Source organism: Silurus meridionalis, chromosome 14, assembly GCF_014805685.1.
Source record: "Silurus meridionalis isolate SWU-2019-XX chromosome 14, ASM1480568v1, whole genome shotgun sequence".
Lineage (NCBI taxonomy): Eukaryota > Metazoa > Chordata > Actinopteri > Siluriformes > Siluridae > Silurus > Silurus meridionalis.
Window position 1 is genome coordinate 1,915,344 of NC_060897.1, and position 15,405 is coordinate 1,930,748.

A 15,405-nucleotide genomic window follows, 5' to 3' on the forward strand; every position below is an offset into this window, starting at 1 on the left:
TCATTTCATAGCGTTTCTCTCGGCTGCACTGCTTCCAGTACGTGTATGTGGATGTTAGATTTTTTTGAGATCAGATTTTAGCCTCTATGTGCTACCATGTCAATGTTATCTGCCCAGGGCGTTCAAAGTCTGTTCTGCTGGCTTTTTACCTCAGTCTCTATTAGAAATAAGTGTGTTTCTTTAACCAATCAGATTTCAAATTGGCCTCACAGGGCAGCTCGCTGACCCAGAATAGCATCATCATTTGTCCGTCCTCTGATTGGTTGGTTAGAGGGGAAACTGTTACAGCCAAGTTTGACTGGTAAAACACGTGTGTAGCTCTGCACACATTAATACATCTGAGTAAGACTTTTTTATGCCTACAGAGGAAGAGAAATTGACATACTTTAAAATAGATTTTTAAGACATGGTGAGGAGGTCGGCCAACCCCGAAGCTAGCTAGCTTGTCTCAGCGCGGGAAAGGTTTTGTTCTCCACTTCCAGACTAGTGAACACGAGCGGTACCACTGGATTACAACATACACACAAGTGGAGACAACTGTGAAAGAACACACACATAAAGACTGAGACTGATGACAAGACAGAAGTTTGCCACCGTGCTGTGTGGGCTTGCCCATTTCATGATCAGCACAGGGGGTCATTTCTGACATTGCTCCTAAATGTGAAGTTAATTAGAATCACTAAATTGATGACAAGAACCATAATTATAGAAGTCATTTTATGTTTCCAAAACTATTTTCAAAATAAAAAGGTTTATATGGTTTGCATGTATATCAATGCTATAATTGAAGCTATGAAGCCAAAATCAATAAAATAAAAACATTTACACAGGGCAATCTTGTTTTAAAGCTGTAAAGCATTCCAAAGTAAATTGCTGTTCATAAGACTGATTAAATTAAGCAGAAAGATAAGAAAACATGGATTAAATAAACAATTCACAATATATAAAAGTAATAAAGAAAATCCTACAGGTAAAAATAATTTCTAGATTCTTAAAGACTGCAAAAAATGCGCTAGCAAAAAAATGAGTAGACATTGCATAGCTGTTTTGAGGATTATAATTGTATAAATACGATGTATTTTGTAACTACTGTAATTGTAAATAATAATAAGATATATGTGTAGGAAAGCATTCAGAAAGTAAAACTTATATATATATTTATGAATGCATGAGTCCTGAGGAAGGAATACACTGATTTAAATTTCCATGTAAATCTATCATTTACAATGATAATATCTTAACAATGGAAAATTATGATCTAATTTAACTGTAATTTGTTACTGGACTGTGAATACTGCACTCTACCATACACAATTCTCATAGATGTCTGTATCCACATAGTCATTGCCCACATCACTTCTTTGTTCATCCGAATCAACTTTATAGTTGTCATCATCTGAGTTTTGAAAATTCTCCTCCTGCTGGAAAACTGTTTCTGCATTTTGTTCAACATCGTCTTTGTCCATCTCATTCTCTCCTTGGGGACTCTCGTAAATGCTGTCAGCACCTCCAACTTGATGGAATCGAAATGTACACACATTTATAGGTTAATGTTCTATATATTAAACTTCAACACAAATAATGCAAATAATTACAGGAAGATAGACAGTGATTATATTGTTCTACACTTATCATTTTTAAATTACAAAATGAAATACAGTATAACCTTGATAATCGCGACCCTCGTGACCTTGACCTTGATTATTATAATATTCATTCAAAGTGGTAAATAAAACATTTATGAAAACTTGTTGAGTTTACAGTACAGTACAATTCCCCTTGAAAAATGAACCATCAAAAGGTGAGTCAAAACTTTTTTTTGCTACTCACGAGGGGTCATAGAGCGTAACCCCCATGAGTATTTGTTTAATCTGTTAACGGTAACTTGTGCAATGTCTGCAACTCTAATGTTCTTTGGGGTTTGTGACGCATGCTTCAGGGTTCATCTTGTGCCCAGCACTTTCGGCATGGCAGCAGATTGTCTCTTCGGCTACCTTCCTCCAGAGATGTATTTTGCCATTGTTCCTGCTTTCCTTTCTGTTGCTGACATCGTTTGGATGACTGTGTATAACTGTGTAACCTTCCTGCACCCAATTGCTTTTATTTTTGGCTCTTGGATTTTCAGACTCTGTTTTTAAACTCTGCTGCTTAGGTCTATTCTGCCTCACTCTGTTTCTGGCTTTTGACCACTTGTGCTCAATTAATCAGACAAATATTTCTCTGCCTGGATTGTTTGTGTTTGTTTCCTGTCATTAAAAGACTTGTTATTTTACTCCTGTATGCCCTGCATTTGTATCCCCCTGCTATTCCCAGGTATTCTCTCACCAGCCTCTCTTTATGTCTCTCCTAAATGTTGGAAAAACAATTGCAAATCATGTTACTCAGGAACCTTAAAGTAGTTTGTTTGCAGACTCACCGGCAGATATAGCTTAACCTTTCGCTAATTAAAGTTGCTAATACTTCCTCCAAAAAAACTAAGCAAACATGACCTCCTACACATACACATATATTAAAAAAATACATTTATGTGGAGTACTGCAGTACTGTAAGTGTTTGTGGTATAAAACAAAAATATATTATTTACATTTTCAAAGGCAGTAATTTTTTTAATATAGTGAAACTCACGCTGCATAGCATTTGTGTTATTTAGCTGACCCTCTCTTGTTTGCTGCTTCTTCACAAAGTAAATGATGACTGGAACTAAGAGGAGAAGCAGTCCTGCTGTCACTCCAACAACAATGTACAGAGTTGGAGATGCTGAGAGAGAAATCATCATCATCATCATTAATATTATTTAGCTTTTCCAAAGTAAAACTGCAGAACAGAAAATGGCAGAGCGTTATATTTTACTCTACCTCTCACAGTGATGACCAGGAGCTCAGTGGCAGTGGAAGTAACGGTACGTGAAGACACGCTAACTTCATAAATACAGCTGTAGTTTCCCTGATGGACAAAATCTGCCTCAGGAAACTGAAAGATGGCTGAGTGTTCATGAGCTGACTGAGTTCTGGTGATATTGTATCCACTAAACATCAAGTGAAAAGAACCTCCTGGATACTGAGGTTTAGTGGAGCAGATGATAGAGAAGCTGTACCCCCTTGTCACATCTGGTCCATCAGACCCCCAGTGGAATAAACCACCGACAGCACTGAAGGAGATATTGGGCTGCAGCAGGTCCACTACAAAACAACAAACAGGGTCAAATGTTGTCTGTTACTAGCAAAAAACCCTGAAAGTCTACTTGTGGAAAATCTGATGAAGTTGCTTACGGCTGTGTAAGGCACACACTTTATCACTCCAAAATCATATATTGCTGATGTTTATGTAACGTTCTTGGTTAGAGTCTATAGTGTTATTACTTCATAGCATTAATGTATGTAATGTATAAACATAGAGATTGACACTCAGAAACTAAATATCTGATTTCTGTAATTACATGGCAAGTTTTTTCAATTAAAATAAAGAGGGATAAATGGGATACTGCAACATAAACAAATACAAGAACAAACTTTACAGAATGAAAGCTGCAGTTTTTTTTGATAAGTCATTTAGTAGTCATTTTTTTTTACTGCACATAAAAGTCTGATTTAATAATTAAGAGTCTAAACTCAGTTTATGTTCTGCCAAATTCAAATCAAATCAAATCAAATTTCATTTGTTACATACACATACATACAGGGTACGACATGCAGTGAAATGCTTTTTTACGATGGTCCGGCATGAGGAAATAGGATGGGGAGAAAAATAAAACAAAGAAAAAGAAGGCAGATAAATAAAGTATAGAAACTATATAAAATATTAGAATATATAAAGATATATGAGATATGTGTGAGAAAAAAGATGTATATACAAAATATGCTTATGGCAGTAAACAGTAAAACAGTAAACAATTTAAGGTGGTTTATGTGATTGTCCTTAAAGTGTCTGCGTGCGGTATGGTGTGGTATAAAGTGTCCATGTGCGGTATGGTGTGGTAAAAAATATAAAGTGCACTGTGCTGTGCGAGTCCAGAGTTTATAGTGTCGTAGTGCGAAAAGAGAGATATGTGCAGAGAAAAAGTGTGATGATGGAGAGAGTGAGCCAGTTTTTAGATCCTGTGTGTTTCCTGGTTTAAACTCCGAATGGCCTGCAGGAAGAAGCTCCTCCTCATTCTCTCTGTGTTCGCTTTCAGGGAGCGAAAGCATTTCCCTGAACTCAACTCCAGAAAAGAGTCCATTGTTGGGATGGCTGAGGTCCTTCACAATCTTTTGGAGTCCCATTGATGTTAAGCGGTTGTTATGACTGCCCTTGCTTCGTGCTGAAGTCCACGATCAACTCCTTAGTCTTGCTGACGTTCAGGAGAAGATTGTTCTCCTGGCACCATCTCGCCAGGTTTTTATCCTCCTGTCGGTAGGCCGTCCCGCTGTTGTTGGAGATCAGGCCCACCACAACAGTGTCTTCAGCAAACTTGACAATGGTTGTGGAGTTGGAAGTGGCCACACAGTCATATGTGTACAGTGAGTACAGCAGGGGGCTCAGAACAGGGGGCTCCAGTGCTGAGGGTGAGGGTGGATGAGGTGTGTTTGTCAACCCGTACGGCTTGTGGTCTGTCTGTCAGGAAGTTAGAGATCCATTGGCACAGCGGCAGGCTGAGTCTCAGGACCTCCAACTCAGAGGTGAGTGTGGAGGGAATTATGGTGTTAAATGCTGAACTGTAGTCAACAAACAGCATCTTTGTATAATTCCTATTTCTGTGGTCCAGGTGACTCATCGTAGTTGGAGGAGATGAGCAATGGCGTCCTCAGTAGAACGATTCTGATCGTATGCAAACTGTAATGGGTCCAGTGTGTCTGGTAGTGAGGCAGTGATGAAGTCTCTGACCAGCCTCTCAAAGCACTTCATCACTACAGAGGTCAAGGCTACAGGGCGATAGTTGTTTAGGCAGGCGGGCTGGGGTTTCTTTGGGACAGGAACAATGGTGGACTGTTTGAAACATGAGGTGACTGTTCCAGTGAGAGGTTGAATATCTCAGTGAACACCGGTGCTAGCTGGTCAGCGCAGGATTTTAGAACCAGAACTGTGATGCCATCTGGTCCAGCTGCCTTCCTGGTATTCACTCTCTTGAATGCCCTCCTCACGCCATGCTCCAAGATGCAGCCTCGAAACGAGCATAAAAGGTGTTTAGCTTGTCTGCCAGAGAAGCGTCCGCATTCACCATTCTAGAAGATGGTGTTCTACAGTCCGTGATTGTTCTTTGTCCCTGCAGAGTGACCACCGATTGGTCAGTCCAGCCTTTGTTTGTAAACAGGCATGGGGAAGATGGCTGCATTGTCAGATTTCCCAACTGGTGGACGTGATTGTGTCTTGTAGCTGTTCTTGAATGGTGTGTAACAGTGGTCCAGTGTCCTTTCGCCCCTGGTGGGGCAGGTGATGTGCTGATGAAAGTTCGGTAGTGCGCGCTTGAGGTTGGCATTGTTAAAATCTCCCACCACAATGAGCGCAGCGTCCCGATGCTGTGTTTGGTAAAGTGTTATTGTCTCATGTAAATCCCATACTGCAGTGTCTGTGTCCGCTTGAGGTGAAATATAAACGGCACTGACTATGACAGAGCAGAATTCCCGAGGTAGATAAAAGGGCCGACATTTGATGGTAAGTAGTTCCAGGTTTGGTGTGCAGGAGCGTGAAAGGGGAACAATGCTCGCGCTGTTGCACCAGTGGTTGTTCACTATCAGAGACACTCCACCTCCTCTTGACTTCCCCGACTCCAGTGTTCTGTCCATGCAGTAAACCGAGAAAAACTCAGCTGGCTGGATGGCGTGGTCTGGTACCGCTGGGTTCAGCCATGTCTCGGTAAAGCAGAGAAGGTTGCAGTCCCGAATGTCTCGCTGGAACTTGACCCTTGCCCTGAGGTCATCAAGCTTGTTCTCCAGTCACTGAATGCTGGCTAACAGGATACTAGGTAAGGGAGCGTGGTACGGGTCAAGTCCATTGTTCTCCCTCAGGATTTCGCTTGGCCAGCATGGGTCCGGGTTTAAAAACGGCGAAAGGTAAGTGCATTGTAAACCAGTAGATATGAGTGTCTCTGTCATATCTAATGATGTCCATCTTGTGTAGATGGAACTGTAACTAATTAAATAAAAGTATAAAATAAACAAAAAAGAGAAACAGTAGCCAGAGCAGTCATGATGGCAGCCAACCTCACCGGCGCCATCTTGTGTTATTCCTAAATCTTCCTTTATAACTTCACAAGCGCTTTGTGAAATATTCAAAGCTCTTGCACTCCTTCCTTAAACCTAAAATCAGGGGCTTCTCAGCCTGTGCAGCAAGCAGCAATGGTGCTTCGCTGGAGCAGCTTGCGCCAGTGTGTGCTTCAAGTGTTTGCTTTTCAATTTTTTTGTACTTTCCTCTGCTCAACATTTTTTTTGTGATGTTCAGTTTTTGTAAAAAGCATTTGTCTTGTATTCATTGGGTCCAGTAAATGGAGCAGGCATACTGCCAGGTGAGTTTAAACGGGGGCTTACTCTTGAATTTCATTTTTCTACAAACTGATGTGTCAGACAGTGATGCTTTGTCCTAGCTGGTGAAAGAGGAAGAGTGTCCTACGCTTTGCATCAGTGAGAAGATCACAAATAAGTAGTCCGAGTACAGTACCACCAAGAAGGAGTGTGTTATTCCTCACTCTTCAATTGTACCTGCTGGGGTTCTGTGTTTTTACTCTCTGCTTTGATCCGGTTTTGAAGGTGTAATAAAACCAATGGTTAAAATAAATATTAAAGCTAAGTTAATGTTCTTTCTGTCTCCCAAGTTTTTCCCCACATCCTTAGTATTGAATAGCCTTTATTTCACTGTCAGGAACTCGAACTGCGTCAAAAAAATAAAATAAAAAATACGTTCCTGTGAGCAGAGCACACTAGGTCTGTTATCGAGAGAGCCAGCTGCATGTCAATATCGCTCCGCTCCAGAGCGGCACTCTGCTCACACGAGGAGACAGCTTGTGCTCCTTGTGGTTCTACCCCCGCTCTTGCTGAGGCGAAGCGGCACGGCAGTTCCTGAAGCTTGCAATTGACCTTACAGAGGGTTTCGAGATGGGCGTATCCCTTTCTCCAACCTCACCTGCTTGGTCCAGCACTCGCTCGCAGGCTCGGAAACCCCTGCAATGAGAGCATTAGCTCTGTCTCTCTTCCTCTGAGGGGGTGCACTTTGCAAGCTAGGCTGGAGGAGCTATAGAGTTGGGGGTGGAGCTAGGCTGGTTCCCAAGAGTGACTGCGCACATTCTGTCCGCTTTCGGTGCAGTTTCTTTGCACATTCTGCAGCACAAAAAGAGGCAACTTTGGCTCATTCTCTCGGAAATGTCCAACAGAGATAAGAAAACAGGTGGTCCAGCAGCACCTCCCACACCTCTCTCATGGGGCTGTACAGAAATGGAGCATTGCCTCTTGCACTCACCCTGTCAGGGATCCTGCGTGGAAAAAGCCCTGTGAAGTGACACATCTGAGGACTGTCATCTTCAATAAGAGGGCTACGGCAAAAAAGTCATGATAGGACATTCTGGGGATCTGGCCGTGAAGGGGCGCATTGCACCACAGTATCCGATGCCCGCCCTGCCCCCTCAGGGACCTGGTCCCTTCAGTCCTTGCACAGCCGGTTCCAGCGAGCATCCTCCTTTGTCTCCACCCGGTCTCGTAGTGGTCCAGGAGAACTCCTAGAGCAGGGGTGGCCAACCCGCGGCTCGCGAGCCGCATGCGGCTCTTTGGCTGGTTTCATGCGGCTCTTACGTTCATATCGATTTTTGTGTGTTTGATTTATAATGTGCGTGTTCGCTTTGCTTAAGTTCAATATGGTATTTTTAAGACTTGAATGAGCTTGCCCCTACTGGGAAACTTTGCGGTATATCAGACCTTGGCATGAGGCCAATCATAAATTACAGGGATGCACCGAGAATTTTCGGAAATACCTAAATCACCGAAACAACACGGCAGAAACACAATTGTAATGACGCAATAAAAAAGCGCAGCAGCACACGGTTATATGGATAAGAGCCAACATGTCTGCGGTGTGTGGAGAGCGATGTGCAAAACATGCAATGCTGAAATTTCAAGAGAGGGGTTTATCTGCAAAGAGTTTCTACAAGTCGGGTTTAATTTATCACCTGAAATACAAACATCCCGATTGCCTTCTAAATATGAGAAGAATGCGGCGCAGAACAGTAAAGTCAATCCGAGCATGCGCACTCCGTCTGTAGAGGACATTTTTAAAAAGGCAGGAAAGTTTTCCAGTGATGGTGCCAAGGCAAAAGGCATAACAAAAAAAATTATGGATTTCATTGCCTTTTGAATTGAATTTTCATTTCGGTGCATCCCTAAAATATTATCGTTGGTGTGGCCCTCTGACACAATTCGGGTTTCTCATGTGGCCCCTTGTAAAAATGTATTCCCCCCCTGCGGTATATTCATCTCACGCGCATGCGCATTTGACGAAAATACCGTATTGAACTCAAGCGAAGTGAATACGCACATGAAAAAACCCCACAAAGTCTGTGTTTTATACCCTGAAACACCTGAAATCAAAGCATCGATCTGTTGTGACTGACACACATGTGAAAGAATTGCTTCGAGTGGCAACAATGGAATACGAGGCAGATTTGAAGGGGATTGTTCAAGGCAAGGATGCCAAAAGTCCCACTAAGTAACATGCATAGTAAAAGAAAAACGCTATTGTAAATTATTATATTTTTGTTTGTGGACTTGGTTAAACAGAGTTTGTGTGTGTGAGACAGCGCAGTGTTCATTGTTGAAAATGACTGTCCTGTGGTCTTAAAACTGTAGGAGTCAATTTCTGTCATTATGTTGGTGTGTGACATTTACAATAAATCTATCTAAACAGAGGTGTGTGTGTGTGTGTGTGTGTGTGTAATAGGAAGGGATGGGTGATGTTCATGTGTGCCCATGTGTATGATGTGGCTCTTTGCGGTAACACAGTCAAAAATGTGGCTCTCGGTCTCTGACTGGTTGGCCACCCCTGTCCTAGAGTCACTTCAGGGCACTGCCCCGGCTCTAGGCACACCAGAGGTCAGTCTCAAGAGACTGATACCCCCAAGAGACTTCCTGGCAGCCTGGAAAGCACTGCCAGACGTGTCTTTGTGGGTCCTGCCCACTGTAGAGGGAGGCTACTTGATTAATTTCGAAGTCTTGTCCGCCCCGTTTCGACAAGGTTTTTCCCACTCTGGTGGGAACCCAACAGGCTCTGGTCACAGAACGAGAAGTAAACACTCTCCTGAGAAAAAGGCTATTGTGGTTGTCCCTCCATCAGAACAAGAGTCCGGGTTCTATAGCCAGTACTTCATAGTTTCCAGAAAGGACTGTGGGTTGTGTCCTATTTTGGATCTTCATCAGCTGAACCACTTACGTGTGAGACTTAGGATGCTGCCCTTTAAGCAGGTCGTGCTTAAAATCAGATCCAAGGACTGGTATGTCATGGTAGATCTAAAGGGTGTGTACTTTCATGTATCCATCCTACTTTCACAAAGGAAGTTCCTGAGGTTCGCTTTAAGGGCCGAAGCTTACTAATACCAGGTTCTGCCGTTTGGACATCACAAAATGTGTGGATGGGGCTTCGACTGACAGCCGGGAAGAGTGTGCCTACTCCATTACAGAGAACCACCTATCTCGGTGTCATATGGTATTCGACTAATTTGCGGGCGCAGCTTTCCCCTGCCTGCTTTGTGGTTATCCTTACAGCTGTCAGGAACTTTAAAGAAGGGCGCTGCTTCCAGGAGTTCTGGAATGAGTTCACCGGGACAGAGTCCGTCTCCTCCTGGTAGCTCCAAGGTGGCTAAGCAAACCATGGTTGTCGGACCGGGTAGCTCTCCTCGAGCACCCTCCATGTGAGATTCCTTTGAGGAAGGATCTTCTTTCCCAGCTTGGGGGTCTCATATTTCACCCCCTTCTGGAGCTGTGGAGGCTGTGGCTGTGGCTCTCGAGGAGGCACAGCTCTGAGGTTCTGGTCACTCCACTGAGGTTGTCCACTCCAGAGCTCCCTTCACGAGGAGGTTGTATGCTGCCAGGTGGCATCTGTTCTGCTCATGGTGTGAGCACCACCAGCTGGATCCAGTCCGCTGACCGGTTGGATCAGTGCTGGATTTCCTCCAGGGACAGTTCACCAAGGGGTTGGCTCCATCTACCCTAAAAGTCTACGCGTCTGCCATTTCGGCTTATCATGCCCCTTGACCAGGCAATCTCTGGGCAGAGACCTTATGGTAACGCGTTTTCTTCCATGGCACCTGGAGGCTTAGGCCCCGGTTACAACCTAGAGTGCCTGGGTGGGACCTGCCTGGCATTTTGGGGGCTCTGTCTGAGCCCCCCTTTGAACCTTTTGCCAAGGCATCTTGGAGGCACCTTTCCATCAAGACCATGTTCTTGATGGACATCTGCACTATGAAGAGAGAAGAGGACTTGAAGGCCCTTGCAGACCCCTTGCAGACCACTCCTTCCTGGAGTTTACCCTAGGTATTGCTAGTGCCTTCTTGAACTCCCATACGGGTTACATACCCAAGGTGCCCTCGGTCATCCCACAAACTTTAAGATTACAGGCACTTTTATCCTCCTCCATTCCAGGCCCCAGACAAGGAAAGACTGATCAGGTGCTTGTCTGCTACATCCCTCCCAAAGAGGGCTCCCTGCTAATTAGCAGATTCTGAGCAGGTGGATTGTTGATGCCATCAAATCATCTTATGAGTCCACTGGTCTTCCCGGTCCCATCTGTTTCAGAGCTCACTTCACCCAGAGTGTGGCTGTCTCAAAAACACTCGTTCTCAAGCATTTCGACACAACTTGAGTTCCTGAGAGGAAATGTTACATATGTAACCCTAGTTTCCAGAGGGAACGAGACACTGCGTCTGTATGCCATGCCTCTGGAGTCCCTGCAGCACTTCCTTCTCCCTTACAGAAGCTGGCACTGCCTCACTCCATATGAGTTTTATATGGAGGTCACGACCAGGAAGTAGGGTCTTGACCTCCCAGTTACCCCACCAGTGACGGCCAGCGTCCATTTTTTGACTAATTACACACATTATTTCAGAGCGTGAACAATCGGGGCGCGTTCCCAAAGCGCTTCAACGCAGTGTCTTGTTCCCTCAGGGAACTAGGGATAGATAGGTAATCTAGACAGGTTCTCAGATATACATTATAGCACAGTGAAATTCTTTTTTCCTCATATCCCAGCTTTCTCAGAAGCAATGGTCAGCCATGATACAGTGCCTCTGGAGCACAGAGAGTTGGGGCCTTGCTCAAGGGCCAAAGCAACCTTCTGATCAGTAACCCAGCAACTTAACCACTGAGCTACCATTACCAATCCTGATACTAAATTTCCCTTCTCACAAATCATTTAGAAATTGTTATAAGAGCAACCTAGGGGATAATAAACCTTCTTTATCCCATGTTACCATAATTGATTATTTTCCTATTTAGTTGAGTGTTTTTCTCTTTCCATAATAGTAACAGCAGATTACTGGACTAGTCTCTGTGTTAGTTTGTTAGTAAAGTCATTTAAATAATACTTTGTGTCATGTGTCATAGATGCATGAAAACAGAAACAAAAGGGTAAGAACATTTCTTAAAGGTTAGCAACGAAACACCATGTAAAAAATAGACAGTACAAATTATTTGGACAGCATATAAAAGGACATAATGCCATAAAACTAGTTAGTATAACATCCTGTCTGCACTTACCCACAGTAATGCTAATGGAGCTGCTCCTGGATGAAGTGGAGTTACTTTCCCTGTATGTGTAATCACAGGTGTACTCGCCCTGATGTGAAGCTTCTACAGTCAGACTAAATGTTGTTGTAGACTCTGCAGTTTGATTCTTTATTGATGTTCCAATTTTATATAAACTGAAGTCTACAGAGATGCATGGTGTGGAACATCTGAACTGAAGTTCTTCTCCAATTGATACCACAGAGTTTGGAGAGATTCGAGTCAATGTAGGAGCCTGCATGTCTAATCAAATAGAAAACTATTTAGTAAATTAGTAAATATCAATATTTAAATAAGGTATTAGATAAAAAAAAAAAACCTTACTTGAGCACACGACTCCAGCATCTTCATGGTGTCCACAGTTCTCTACTCCAAATCCTCTGTGTGAGCACTGATCTATGTAGCTCTCAGTTCCATTACACTGAACATCATCCAGCCAGGTTGGTTCACTTCCCTGACCAAAGCGAGCATTATGAGGAGCGCTGACGGCTTTACCACATCCAAGCTGCCTACACACCACCTCTGCATCCTTTAAGTCCCAGTCATCATCACACACTGTTCCCCATTGGGTTTTGTGCTGGATCTCCACTCGACCACAACAGTTACTCGAACCATTCACCAGCCGGATCTTATTATGGACTGATTTATTATATTTAAAAGAGAATGTTTTTATTAATGACTGATTATTCAGTTAATCAGTACTTACACTAATCTATAATTTTTTTTAAAATAATTATACTTACCCACAGTAATGCTAATGGAGCTGCTCCTGGATGAAGTGGAGGATGTTTCCTTGTATGTGTAATCACAGGTGTACTCGCCCTGATGTGAGGCTTCTACAGTCAGAGTAAATGTTGTTGTAGACTCTGCAGTTTGCTTCTTTATTGATGTTCCAGTTTTATATAAACTGAAGTCTACAGAGATGCATGTTGGGCTGGGTGTGGAACATTTGAACTTAAGAACTTCTCCAACTGAGACCACAGCGTTTGGGGAGATCTGAATCAATGTAGGAGCCTGCATGTCTAATAATAAGGAAATATATGAAATTATTTGTAAATATATTTACTTTTATACAGATATTGAGTCAATGTAGGAACCTGCATGTCTAATCAAACAGAATAAATATTTAATAATTATGTTAATGTAAATGCGTTAATAGGGTTTTAAGAATAAATTAAATAATAACTTACTTGAGCACACGACTCCAGCATCTTCTTCATGTCCACAGTTCTTTACTCCAAATCCTCTGTGTGAGCACTGATCTATGTAGCTCTCAGTTCCAGTACACTGAACATCATCCAGCCAGGTTGGTTCACTTCCCTGACCAAAGCGAGCATTACGAGGAGCGCTGACGGCTTTACCACATCCAAGCTGCCTACACACTACCTCTGCATCCTTTAAGTCCCAGTCATCATCACACACTGTTCCCCACTGGGCTTTGTGCAGGATCTCCACTCGACCACAGCAGTTACTCGAACCATTCACCAGCCGGATCTTATTATGGACTGATTTATTATATTTAAAAGAGAACGTTTTTATTAATGACTGATTATTCAGTTAATCAGTACTTATACTAATCTATAATTTTTTTTTAAATAATTATACTTACCCACAGTAATGCTAATGGAGCTGCTCCTGGATGAAGTGGAGTTACTTTCCCTGTATGAGTAATCACAGGTGTACTCGCCCTGATGTGAGGCTTCTACAGTCAGAGTAAATGTTGTTGTAGACTCTGCAGTTTGCTTCTTTATTGATGTTCCAGTTTTATATAAACTGAAGTCTACAGAGATGCATGTTGGGCTGGGTGTGGAACATCTGAACTGAAGGACTTCTCCAATTGATACCACAGAGTTTGGAGAGATCCGAGTCAATGAAGGAGCCTGCATGTCTAATAATGAAGAAAACTATTTAGTAAATTAGTAAATATAAATGTTAAAACAAGGTATTGGAATAAAAAAAAAAAAATGTACTTGAGCACACGACTCCAGCATCTTCTTCATGTCCACAGTCCTCTACTCCAAATCCTCTGTGTGAGCACTGATCTAAGTTGCTCTCAGTTCCATTACACTGAACATCATCCAGCCAGGTTGGTTCACTTCCCTGACCAAAGCGAGCATTATGAGGAGCACTGACGGCTTTACCACATCCAAGCTGCCTACACACCACCTCTGCATCCTTTAAGTCCCAGTGATCATCACACACTGTTCCCCACTGGGCTTTGTGCAGGATCTCCACTCGACCACAACAGGTACTCGAACCATTCACCAGCCGGATCTTATTATGGACTGATATTATATTTAAAAGGGAAAATTTTTATTAATGACTGATTATTCAGTTAATCAGTACTTCTCATAATCTATAAATTTTTTTTAATAATTATACTTACCCACAGTAATGTTAATGGAGCTGTTCCTGGATGAAGTGGAGTTACTTTCCCTGTATGTGTAATCACAGGTGTACTCGCCCTGATGTGAGGCATCTACAGTCAGAGTAAATGTTGTTGTAGACTCTGCAGTTTGCTTCTTTATTAATGTTCCAGTTTTATATAAACTGAAGTCTACAGAGATGCATGTTGGGCTGGGTGTGGAACATCTGAACTGAAGGACTTCTCCTACTGATACCACAGCATTTGGGGAGATCCGAGTCAATGTAGGAGCCTGCATGTCTAATCAAACAGAAAATATGTAAGAATGTAGTATCTATACACATGGGCGTAAATTTCATTTAACAGTAGGGTGGAACAATAAATATAAAATTTCTCATGAGCAATTTTTGAAGGGGGACACAAATAATACAGTCAAATTGTACTTACAGTATAAAGATATGTCCCCACAGTGAAAAACTTTGTTTCTATCATTATTGTTGCATGGAGACTGCGTCAATTACAATGGTATTTCAAACTGCTTTACATAAATTAAGTAAAACTATCATAAAAAAAATAATCACAACAATAAAAACAAGGAATTAAAATAAAGGTTTAACATTTTATTTACAAATTAATTAAGACACTTAAGAACAGAATAGAAATTGATTATAAAAATACAGTGGGGTCAGTTCGGATGTAGCACAGTGCTCATTTAGCAAATGCACAGATGAACAATATGCTAATTGTGGCCGTTAATGTAAGTTAACATTATACCACGTCGTCCCAAATAAAACACTGCATGGGAAACGGCTTTGGTGTGTTAGTGTCAGTGCACTATGCTACAAGCTATTGTAAACAAGCTAACGTTCACTAGATACGTCATATTTTAATCGCTAATAGAGCAGATTCATGGAAAATTACATCGCTAATCAGCATTTTTGCCGCAACTAATTTATGAATGAGTCTGCATCAACTACATTAAAGAGAATCACTTTATTTAAAGTGAATAAAATACACTAGTTAATGGAGTTTAACATTAATTGAGCCGCAGACACACAGCTGACTCGTGTGTGTAGAGAAGATGAGATGAACTGGGAAAGCAGGCAGTGGGTCAAACCTCTGTGAGGAAGAGGAGGGGGAACTCAACTGTTTCAATTATTTAGGTATACATACATATATATTTTTTCATATAATAGAGAATACATATAATAGAGAGTGCAATTTTTTAAAATTATCTTTTTTTGGGGGGGACAACCCTCGGATGGGAGGGGGACATGTCCCGGGATTTACGCCCATGCCTATACATGC

The 15,405-nt window shown here is 42.2% G+C and overlaps 1 protein-coding gene across 1 annotated transcript in view; it reads right to left on the reverse strand.

Moving 5' to 3' along the window:
• Positions 1 to 1,206: 1,206 nt before the first annotated feature.
• The window catches only part of LOC124397120 (deleted in malignant brain tumors 1 protein-like), a 224,632-nt gene continuing 210,433 nt past the window's right edge, over positions 1,207 to 15,405 (reverse strand). Inside the window, exons 34-43 of the mRNA XM_046866619.1 lie at positions 14,119 to 14,397; positions 13,703 to 14,017; positions 13,342 to 13,620; positions 12,923 to 13,237; positions 12,476 to 12,754; positions 12,057 to 12,371; positions 11,706 to 11,975; positions 2,856 to 3,179; positions 2,626 to 2,757; positions 1,207 to 1,513 (exon numbers count right to left, since the gene is read on the reverse strand). Of these exons, the coding sequence (XP_046722575.1) occupies positions 1,302 to 1,513; positions 2,626 to 2,757; positions 2,856 to 3,179; positions 11,706 to 11,975; positions 12,057 to 12,371; positions 12,476 to 12,754; positions 12,923 to 13,237; positions 13,342 to 13,620; positions 13,703 to 14,017; positions 14,119 to 14,397 (2,720 nt within the window). The 3' untranslated portion in view covers positions 1,207 to 1,301. The remainder of the gene's footprint in view (positions 1,514 to 2,625; positions 2,758 to 2,855; positions 3,180 to 11,705; positions 11,976 to 12,056; positions 12,372 to 12,475; positions 12,755 to 12,922; positions 13,238 to 13,341; positions 13,621 to 13,702; positions 14,018 to 14,118; positions 14,398 to 15,405) is intronic.